Genomic DNA, 11,576 nt, shown 5'->3' with positions numbered 1-11,576 from the left:
AAGCAGGAATATTGCATTCAAATCACCCCTGACAGATGGCCATCCAGCCCCTATTTAAAAGCTTCCAAAGAAGGAGCCTCCACCACACTCCTGGGCAGAGAGTTCCACTGCTGAACGGCTCTCACAGTCAGGAAGTTTTTCCTCATGTTCAGATGGAATCTCCTCTCTTGTAGTTTGAAGCCATTGTTTCGTGTCCTAGTCTCCAAGGAAGCAGAAAACAAGCTTGCTCCCTCCTCCCTGTGGCTTCCTCTCACATATTTATACATGGCTATCATATCTCCTCTCAGCCTTCTCTTCTTCAGGCTAAACATGCCCAGCTCCTTAAGCCGCTCCTCATAGGGCTTGTCTTCCAACTCTATAATACAATTTCAACATATCTTGATCTTCCAGGTAAAACCCCCTACCTTGTGTTTTATGCTTTATTATACTTCAGCTGTCCTCAAACCATACTGCCTCTTGTTATGTAACAGCACTGCCAAGATGGAGATAATTCTCCTAGAGAAACCCATATTTTCTCTGGGTTTGCTTATTTTGTATAAATCTGTTTCCACTGCCAAATGTTCAAAGTATGGATTTTCATAGATTCTGTAAATACAAGTCAGTGCAACAGATTGCTGCATATGTTGTTTTTTTCCCTCTAGTCAAGTACACTTACCCTTCTCCTCCCATAAAACAGGCTGAACCCCATTCCCTTACTAGGTTTTTTTTTTTTTTTGTCATGTCAGGAGCGACTTGAGAAACTGCAAGTCGCTTCTGGTGTGAGAGAATTGACCATCTGCAAGGACGTTGCCCAGGGGACGCCTGGATGAATGGATGTTTTTATCATCCTTGTGGGAGGCTTCTCTCATGTCCCCGCATGAGGAGCTGGAGCTGATAGAGGGAGCTCACCTGCCTCTCCCTGGATTCGAACCTGCGACCTGTCGGTCTTCAGTCCTGCCAGCACAGGGGTTTACCCACTGCGCCACCGCGGGCTCCACCCTTACTAGGTGGAAATGCAGGTGGCTGCCTCCAGTCTGCTATTTTTGTAACAAACTGGTGTCATAACGCAGAGAACAAAATTGGTGTAACATGATTTTTGTCCCTGGGTTATAAATGTCATTTCCTTATTGACATTGGGAAATTAGGAATTTTTACGGTAAAATTGGTAATTTACCATAAAAACATGGAAAAATTTATTAAACTGCAAAAACTTTGTTTTTGTGGGACATCCTGCAGCACATTTTGTGCTTGTTTTTCAATTAATATATCATAGAGTCTCAACCAGTTCAATGTAGTTTGTGGCAGCCAAAAAAACAAAGTTTCTGAAGTAGAACAACTAATTTCAAGGCAAGTACCATACAATTAAAACAGGAAATAAGACTTTCAAACCAGGAACAGAAAAATTTTCAAATTTTGTTGCATAGTGTAATCCAGGGGTCCACAAACTTTTTAAACAGAGGGCCAGGTCACAGTCCCTCAAACTGTTGGAGGGCCAGATTATAATTTGAAAAAAATATATGAATGAATTCCTATGCACACTGCACATATCTTACAAACAATACAATAATGAAAATGAAGAACAACATTAACAAATATAAATTTATTAGTATTTCAGTGGGAAGTGTGGGCCTGCTTTTGGCTGATGAGATAGGATTGTTGTTGTTGTGTGCTTTCGAGTCATTTCAGACTTAGGTTGACCCTGAGCGAGGGCCGGGTAAATGACCTTGGAGGGCCGTATCTGGCCCCCGGGCCTTAGTTTGAGGACTATTGCAAAAACTGTAGATTGCAATTCACAATTTCTATGTTCCAAGAAATTCTACATTGAATGTAACATGAGAACATTCACACGATTAATTAAAGACTGTATATAAATAGAAGATAGTTTATCAATACTTTGTCAACACAGTGAACTTAAGAGCTTCCAAAATAACAATTACTATATGCCAGGAGATTCTTCACAGGTACGTGACGTTAGAAATAGTAACTCAAATATAGTTGAATGTCATATAATGAAACTTCAGTTTCCAAAATCACAATTTCTATGTAGTAGAAAGTTCTTCTTCAATAAACAATGTCGGGCACAGTGACACAAAATCACACTTTCCATCATGAGAAGAACTTTCCACAGATAGATAAGACCAGTCGCTGTCTGGAAATCAGCCAGAATCATAAAAGGATGACCCAAACAACTACCGTCCGGTCAGCCTCATGTCGATACCGGGCAAGATTCTGGAAAAGATTGTTAAGGAAGCGGTCTGCAAATACTTAGAAACAAATGCGGTCATTGCTAATAGTCAACATGGATTTATCAAAAACAAGTCATGCCAGACTAATCTGATCTCTTTCTTCGATAGAGCTACAAGCTGGGTAGATGCGGGGAATGCCGTGGATGTAGCGTACCTGGATTTCAGTAAGGCCTTCGACAAGGTCCCCCATGACCTTCTGGCAAGGAAACTAGTCCAATGTGGGCTAGGCAAAACTACGGTGAGGTGGATCTGTAATTGGTTAAGTGGACGAACACAGAGAGTGCTCACTAATGCTTCCTCTTCATCTTGGAAAGAAGTGACAAGTGAAGTGCCGCAGGGTTCCATCCTGGGCCCGGTCCTGTTCAACATCTTTATTAACGACTTAGATGAAGGGCTAGAAGGCAGGATCATCAAGTTTGCAGACGACACCAAATTGGGAGGGATAGCCAATAGTCCAGACTACTGGAGCAGAATTCAAAACGATCTTGACAGATTAGAGAGATGAGCCAAAACTAACAAAATGAAGTTCAACAGTGACAAATGCAAGATACTCCACTTAGGCAGAAAAAATGAAATGCAAAGATACAGAATGGGGGACAATGCCTGGCTCGAGAGCAGTACGTGTGAAAAAGATCTTGGAGTCCTCGTGGACAACAAGTTAAACATTAGCCAACAATATGATGTGGCGGCAAAAAAAGCCAATGGGATTTTGGCCTGCATCAATAGGAGCATAGTGTCTAGATCTAAGGAAGTAATGCTACCCCTCTATTCTGCTTTGGTTAGACCACATCTGGAATATTGTGTCCAATTCTGGGCACCACAATTCAAGAGAGATATTGACAAGCTGGAATGTGTCCAGAGGAGGGCGACTAAAATGATCAAGGGTCTGGAGAACAAGCCCTATGAGGAGCGGCTTAGGGAACTGGGCATGTTTAGCCTGAAGAAGAGAAGGCTGAGAGGAGATATGATAGCCATGTATAAATATGTGAGAGGAAGTCACAGAGAGGAGGGAGCAAGCTTGTTTTCTGCTTCTTTGGAGACTAGGACGCGGAACAATGGCTTCAAACTACAAGAGAGGAGATTCCACCTGAACATGAGGAAGAACTTCCTGACTGTGAGAGCCGTTCAGCAGTGGAACTCTCTTCCCCGGAGTGTGGTGGAGGCTCCTTCTTTGGAAGCTTTTAAGCAGAGGCTGGATGGCCATTTGTCAGGGCTGATTTGAATGCAATATTCCTGCTTCTTGGCAGGGGGTTGGACTGGATGGCCCATGAGGTCTCTTCCAACTCTTTGATTCTATGATTCTATAGAGAGGCCCAATGTTTACGCAGGTCAGAAAGACTTCGGCAGTTAAGGTCAAAACCTGGGGTGGAGGGGGGGGGGGAGAGTAAGGAACCAGTTTTTCGGACTTAAATTGAGCTCTTAGGGAATTTTCTTTAAACCAGGTATCGTTTGGTATCAAGTCAAGTCTCCTGGATATTCCTGTCTTATGTGGCCTCGTCTCCAAGGATTCCTGGCTTTTACAGTGGATTAGCAGTGGCTAAGTTCATGGTTTTATAGCAGTGGTTCTCAACGTTCCTAATGCCGCGACCCCTTAATACAGTTCCTCATGTTGTGGTGACCCCCAGCCATTAAATTATTTTCATTGCTACTTCATAATTGTAATTTTGCTACTGGTATGAATCGTTATGTAAATATCTGATATGTAGGATGTATTCTCATTCACTGGACCAAATTTGGCACAAATACCCAATATGCCCAAATTTGAATACTGGTGGGATTGGGATGGGAGGTTTGGTTTTGTCATTTGAGAGTTGTAGTTGCAGGGATTTATAGTTCACCTACAATAAAATAGCATTCTGAACTTCATCCACGATGGAATTGAACCAAAGTTGGCACACAGAACTCCCATGGCCAACAGAACATGCTGGAAGGTTTTGGTGGACATTGACCTTGAGTTTTGGAGTTATAGTTCACCTACATCCAGAGAGCACTGTGGACTCAAACAATGATCGATCTGGATCAAACTTGGCAGGAATATTCAGTATGCTCAAATGTAAACACTGGTGAAGTTCGGGGAAAATAAACCTTGACATTTGGGAGTTGTAGTTGCTGAGATTTATAGTTCGCCTACATTCAAAGAGCATTCTGAACTCTACCAACAATGGAATTGGACCAAACTTGGCACACAGATCACCCATGACAAACAGGAAATACTGGAAGGGTTTGGTGGGCATTGACCTTGAGTTTTGGAGTTGTAGTTCACCTACATCCAGAGAGCAATGTGGACTCAAACAATGATGGATCTGAACCAAACTTGGCACAAATACCCCATATGCCCAAATATGAACACAGATGGGAGTTTGGAGGAAATAGGCCTTGACATTTGGAAGTTGCAGTTACTGGGATTTATAGTTCACCTACAACCAAAGAGCATTCTGAAACCCACCAACGATAGAATTAGGCCAAACTTCCCACATAGAACTCCCATGACCAACAGAAAATACTGTCTGTGATGGTCTTTGGCGACCCCTCTGACACCTCCTCGCGACCCCTCTAGGGGTCCCGACCCCCAGGTTGAGAACCACTGTTTTATAGTGAAGGTTTTTGGTATTTCACTACATTTGGATTATTACAGCAAGCTATTGGAACTTTGTCATTATTCTTATGTTTGGACACTGTTTATGTTGCTACTTATTTGGCTTTTTGCTTTTGGACTTCTATCAACTTTATATTCATCTCTTTAATTGGCTCCAGTTATTCTTCAAATAAAAATGACTCTTTTTTCATCCAAGGTGTGGTGTAATTAATGATTAAAGGGTCCTGTTCCTGCTCTAGCGTGCAACAGATCACTCAGCAATGCAAATCGTATTTGAAGAACTCAGACGTTAGACTCATCATAAGCCACAAATCACCTAGACCCATGATGGCGAACCTATGACATGCGTGTCAGCACTGACATGCGTAGCCATTTTCTATGACACGCGGCCACATACAGAGAATGGGGCTGCATCGGGGCGGCTGAAGCAACTTACGCATTTGCCAAATCAATGGCTGTGGGTTGCTTGGTTGCTTGCTTCTCCAAGCGGGCGAAAGAGAGGGAAAGGAGAGAGAAAAACAGTGTGCTCTCTCTTTAAGGCAGGAGCATGTCTTGGGAGAAAGAATCCTCCAGCCCCGCCCCTCGGCTGCCAATCACCTGACGGCGCCTTTGATCTGACCCCCTTTGGAGGAGGGAGGCAGGCGCGCGCTTGGTTGCTGGGGTCTTTTTTTCTCCTCAGCTAAACCCCTCTGTTCCAGGAGCATTCTCTCCTGACATTTCTCTCACATCTTATGGCAGGCATCCTCAGAGGTTTGTTAGAAACTAGGCAAGTGGGGTTTATATCCCTGTGAAATAACATCCAGGGTGGGAGAAAGAACTCTTGTCTGTTGGAGGCAAGTGTGAATGTTGCAATTGGCCATTTTGATTAGCCTTGAATGGCCTGGCAGCTTCAAAGTCTGGCTCCTTCCTGCTCAGGGGAATCCTTTGTTGGGAGGTATTAGCTGGGTCTGACTGATTCTTGTCTGGAATTCCTCTGTTTCCTGAGTGTTGCTCTTTCTTTACTGTACTGATTTTAGGTTTTTTTTAATACTGGTAGCCAGATTTTGTTCATTTTCATGGTTTCCTCCTTTCTGTTGAAATTGTCCACATGCTGCTTTTGGATTTCAATGGCTTCTCTGTGTAGTCTGGCATGGCTTTACTCACAATTTTTCCCTCTACGTACTTTTGTGAGACCTTATTCTCAGTGTTAAATAATATCAAAAACCAGCAAAAGAAACAGATTGATAGATGATGTTAGTAGCACTTGCTTGGGCTTGAAGTGTACAAAATACCAACCTTCAATTGAACATATAGTCAATGAAATTCAGCAACAAAAAAGTCACTAATAGGCAGCTTAGTTAAAGAATTTCTCCTCCCGTTATGCATTTTTGTTATTTAAACTATAAATATCACAAAATTATGGGGGGGGGGTTCTCAAAGTGGCACCCCACCTGAATTATGTGCGGTTTTTTAATAAATTACACAGAGCCTTCGGCAAACAGCATCACAGCACAAGGAGAGAAATATACACTGTACATGACTTCCTTGTATACAATTCTATACAATTACACATAGCAATCTCTGATTGGTTCCCAACTCATTAACTTAACTCAGACCCAGGATTGCATCATTCACAATCACCTGGACTAGGCCAGAACACATTCCCCAAATGAAGTTCTATACACAGTTAATGCATGACTCAGCATTTCCAATAGAAGCCTATTAGCAATAGAAGCCTATTTTGACACACCAAGGTGAAAAGGTTGGCCATCACTGACCTAGACACTTAGTAAGGAACAGTATGAGGAACTGCTTGAACAGATGACAGCTTTGTGGAGAGGGAAAAACAGACACACAGGCAAAATTGAGAATTTTTTTTTGCTTAATTTATTACTGTCTGAAATCCAGTGACATTGACACAGTTGCCACTGCTACCCCTCCTGGCTTGGTGGGCAGCTGGCCATTCAATCTGTTTCATAAAATACAGTACTAGGAAATGGACTGCTACACACATGCACCCACAGGTTAAAACTACAGTGATTCAATACTGCAACAGAAAATAGGACTGCCATAAAAAGAATATATATATTTATATATATGTATCAAGTGTTCCCCAATTCATAATTCTTTTTTAAAACAGTTAATGCTGTTACAAATGCTACTGATGTGAGGACAAGGCAAGACACAAACAAGTCCTACATCTTCACTGCAGTATAAATATGGAAGAATTTTATACAATTTACCCACATCTGACACTATGCTTCTTGCTACCCGTCGCAGCTAAAGGAATTGAGCATCTCAGCTTTGGAAAGACTGATGCTTGAGGTCTGCATCAGGGAATGTCAGTCATCCTCTGTGCCACTTCCTGAGCGATCCTGCAGAAAAAAATAAGTGATATTTTTATGTGGTTAGGTTTAGTTCTCTCACTGCTGCTGCCCACCAACACTACACACACAATATATTCTTATATCAAGCCTATGAGTTGGGTAAGATCCCCAAAATCTGGAAGAAAGCAAGAGTCATCGCCATCTTGAAGCCAGGCAAAGACCGTAATGATCCAAAAAGCTACAGACCGATCTCCCTGTTGTGCCACCTCTACAAAGTTCTGGAGAGACTTATTTTGCATAGAATTATGGAAAAAAATAGACCCCTGTCTGATCTCACAGCAAGCTGGCTTCAGGAAAGGCAAAAGCTGCACATCGCAAGTGCTGAACCTGACTCAGCACATAGAAGATGGCTTTGAAAGGCAGCAGATCACAGGAGCTGTCTTCATAGACCTGTCAGCAGCCTATGATACTGTGAACCACCGCCTCCTCCTGAGAAAAATGTATAATATCACAAAGGACTACCACCTCACCCGCCTCATAGGAAACCTGCTACAAAACAGGAGCTTTTTTGTTGAGTTCCAGGGCCAGAGAAGCAGATGGCGGAAACAGAAGAACGGCCTGCCTCAGGGGAGCGTGCTTGCTCCATCCATGTTCAACATCTACACAAATGACCAGCCACTGCCAGAAGGGACAGAGTTTCATCTATGCTGATGATCGTGCCATTATCGCTCAAGCAGGGAGCTTTGAGATGATAGAACAGAAGCTCTCCGAAGCTCTAGGTGCTCTTACTGCCTATTACAGAGAAAACCAGCTGATCTCCAACCCATCTAAAACACAGACATGTGCTTTTCATCTCAAGAACAGAAAAGCATCCCAAGCTCTGAGGATCACCTGGGAAGGAATCCCACTGGAGCATTGCAGCACACCCAAATACCTGGGAGTCACTCTGGACCATGCTCTGACCTACAAGAAGCACTGCCTGAACATTAAGCAAAAAGTGGGTGCTAGAAACAATATCATACGAAAGCTGGCTGGCACAACCTGGGGGTCACAGCCAGACATAGTGAAGACATCTGCCCTTGCGCTGTGCTACTCTGCTGCGGAGTATGCATGCCCAGTGTGGAACACATCTCACCACACTAAAACAGTGGATGTGGCTCTTACTGAGACATGCCGCATTATCACGGGGTGTCTGAGGCAGAGACATCTGCAGTTCATCCCCTGTTTGGGTATCAGCCAGCACGTCAACGACTTAAGTCTAGAAATAGTTTTCTAAGATCTACAGAGACACTCGTTGGAACACCTCAGCAAGCGAGAGTCCAAAAGTGGCAGGCTCAAACCCAGAACCTCAACCAATGACTGATACCAAATGAGAGACACCCCCTGGGCATACAGAAAACTGGGCAACTTGGAAGGCGCTGAACAGACTGCGCTCTGGCACCACGAGATGCAGGGCCAATCTTAAGAAATGGGGCTACAAAGTGGAATCCACGACATGTGAGTGTGGAGAAGAGCAAACTACAGACCACCTGCTGCGATGCAACCTGAGCCCCGCCACATGTACAATGGAGGACCTTCTTGCGGCAACACCAGAGGCACTCCAAGTGGCCAGATACTGGTCAAAGGACATTTAATCAACTTCCAAGCTTGCAAATTCTGTGTTTTGTCTGTTTGTTTGTTTGTTTTTTGTTAAAAATGTAATACAAATGTCTGGTTGCTGATGACATGATAAATAAATAACCAGAATTGCATGCACAGCCTTCTCCAGAGTAGCATCCCATTTTTGAGGAAATGAAACTGCCCAGTTACCTCTTCTTGCTCTTCCTCACTATCATCATCACTAACTACTGGTTTGGCCCGGGACCCACGGCTGGTACGTCTGCGGCCCTTCATCCGGTCTTGTGCTTTCTCCTTTCTGCCCAGCTTAATCTTCACTTTGACAGAACGAGCTGGAAGGAGGAAAGAGAAAATGGTGAGCCTGAATACCTGGCTTGAAGACCATCTTTCCTTTGCCTTCAGCACTTTGTAATATAGTAGGGTTACTTTAATTTCATACATACACCTGTGTGTTGCATCTCTTCACCAGGAGAGAGTTGAACAATTAATGGATTGTCATATTAGGTTGTCCAGTTCCTTGCTCCTTCTCTTTATAGCTTAATCTGCCTTATTATGTCATCTGAGTATATTCCGGCATATAAGACAATTGGGCGTGTAAGACGACCCCCAACTTTTCCAGTTAAAATATAGAGTTTGGGATATATTCGCCGTATAAGACTACCCCTCATCCAACACACACCAAATAAAAAATTTAAAAGCATCAGATTTGATTTCAATATGATAATTTTCCTATTACTGTACCTCCTTCTCTGCCTCTCAGATCTCGCACATGCGCACCTGCACCGCGTCACTGCAGTCTTCAGGAGCGAGATCTGAGAGGCAGAGGAGGAGGTACGGTAATAGGATACAAGGGCGGGCCAGACAGGTAAAAGAGGTGTGTTTGTCTGGGCCCAGGGCCACTCTATTTCTTTTTTCCATAACTTGGGCACCCCGGACGCTTGCAGCTTGCTCCGCCCTTCACTTACACCTTCCCGGTGAGACACCCCTTCACCTCACCATCGGGACCACATTAAGTCCATGAATCCTGATGAATGGATTTTCTTCTACCGTACTTGTACAGCATCACCCTTAATTCTTTCATACAGTCGCTGCATACGGCAGGGATGCAGCCACTGCCATTTTTGAGCTCCCCACAATATGCAGCAACCACAGATTCTCCAATCCGGATTGGAAGTTTCAGCACCAGCTCTATAAAACAACTCCCAGCGTAAAAGACTACCCCTGTGTCAGGTTTTACAATGTATTGTAATGTAATATTAGCTGAGTCATGCACTGCTAATAGGCTTCTATTGGAAATGCTGAGTCATGCATTAACTGTGTATAGAACTTCATTTGGGGAATGTGTTCTGGCCTAGTCCAGGTGATTGTGAATGATGCAATCCTGGGTCTGAATTAAGTTAATGAGTTGGGAACCAATCAGAGATTGCTATGTGTAATTGTATAGAATTGTATATAAGGAAGTCATGTACAGTGTATATTTCTCTCCTTGTGCTGTGATGCTGTTTGCCGAAGGCTCTGTGTAATTTATTAAAGGATCCCGTGTGCTAAGACAAGATATAACCGTGTGGTGTGGTAAGTTTGTAGTGTCATCTAGACTGGAGGGGAAAACAATAGTAAAACTGACAATGGCCGGGCATGTGCTCAAGTGCCTGTAAAGAGTTTGTGGGACTGCAGTTTGTGGGAGCAGTTGACTGAAAATACTGTGCAGGAAGAAGCTACTGGAAAGCGCTGAAGTTGTGCAACGGATCTGCTGCTGAATTGTGAAATTAATCTCAACATCCTGCATATAAGACCACTCCCATGCATAAGGCTACTCCAGCGTATACTACGACTCCTGTTTATAAGATTACTCCCACGTATAAGACAACCCCTGACTTTTGAGAAGATTTTCTTGAGTTAAAAAGTGGTCTTATACGCCAGAATATATGGTAATACCGGTATATTCTGACCAAATTGGTGGAAAAAACAATCTGCACATGAAAAACCTTTTCACTTTTCTCTCCTTAAGAAAAATGAAGGCATCTTGTGTTTGTAATTAGGAGAATGGAGCAACCAACATAGTGTTCTCTCGTCACATCTTGGCTTTCCCCCATTCCTCAAACAAGTGCTCAAGCTTGATGATTAGAGAACAAACTTAAAAGAGGAAATCAAAGCCTCCAGCAAAAATATGCAGAAAAGAAACTTAATAGAGGAAATAATAGAACATTGCTTACACTCCGATTCAGATCCTTCCTCTTCTGCCTCCTCTTCCTCTTCACTTTCTTCACCCTCACTATCTTCTTCTTTTTCAATTTTCTGTCTCACGCTAGTAAAGACAGACTGCAGCACAATGGAGTCCTCGTAAATCTTAAAGAAAGCAATAGAGGGAGATGGACATGACAATCATGTTTGGTGCAGCGGTCATCTATATAAATAAAAATGTAATGTTCGTTTGTGGTATTCACAGAACTCAAAAACCCCTGGACCAATTGACACCAAATTTGGACACAAGATACCTAACAACCCAATGTATGTCCTTCACTCAAAAAAATTGATTTTGTCATTTGGGAGTTGTAGTTGCTGGGATTTATAGTTCACCTAAACCAAAGAGCATTCTGAACCCCACCAATGATGGAATTGAACCAAACTTGGCACAAAGTTCTCCCATGACCAACAGAAAATGCTGGAAGGGTTTGGTGGGCAGTGTCCTTTGGTTTTGGAGTTGTAGTTCACCTACATCCAGAGATCACTGTGGACTCAAACAATGATGGATCTGGGCCAAACTCTACATGAATACTCAATATGCCCAAATGTGAACACTGGTAGAGTTTGGGGAAAATAGAATCTTGACAT

At 43.1% G+C, this 11,576-nt stretch overlaps 1 protein-coding gene across 8 annotated transcripts in view; it reads right to left on the bottom strand.

The window, feature by feature from the left end:
- Nucleotides 1–6,664: 6,664 nt before the first annotated feature.
- SMARCA4 (SWI/SNF related, matrix associated, actin dependent regulator of chromatin, subfamily a, member 4) overlaps nucleotides 6,665–11,576 on the bottom strand; it is a 114,495-nt gene continuing 109,583 nt past the window's right edge. For all 8 annotated transcript variants that reach the window (XM_060763327.2, XM_060763329.2, XM_060763331.2 and 5 more), the window contains 3 exons: nucleotides 10,958–11,090; nucleotides 8,937–9,076; nucleotides 6,665–7,175 (listed from right to left, as the gene is read on the bottom strand). In XM_060763327.2, coding sequence (XP_060619310.1) covers nucleotides 7,143–7,175; nucleotides 8,937–9,076; nucleotides 10,958–11,090 — 306 coding nt within the window. In that variant the 3' untranslated portion in view covers nucleotides 6,665–7,142. The remainder of the gene's footprint in view (nucleotides 7,176–8,936; nucleotides 9,077–10,957; nucleotides 11,091–11,576) is intronic.

The sequence above is a fragment of the Anolis sagrei genome, chromosome 2 (genome assembly GCF_037176765.1).
Source record: "Anolis sagrei isolate rAnoSag1 chromosome 2, rAnoSag1.mat, whole genome shotgun sequence".
In the NCBI taxonomy this organism is placed as follows: Eukaryota; Metazoa; Chordata; class Lepidosauria; order Squamata; family Dactyloidae; genus Anolis; species Anolis sagrei.
Note: the sequence above shows the minus strand (reverse complement) of the source record. Positions and strands in the feature narration are given on the sequence as shown.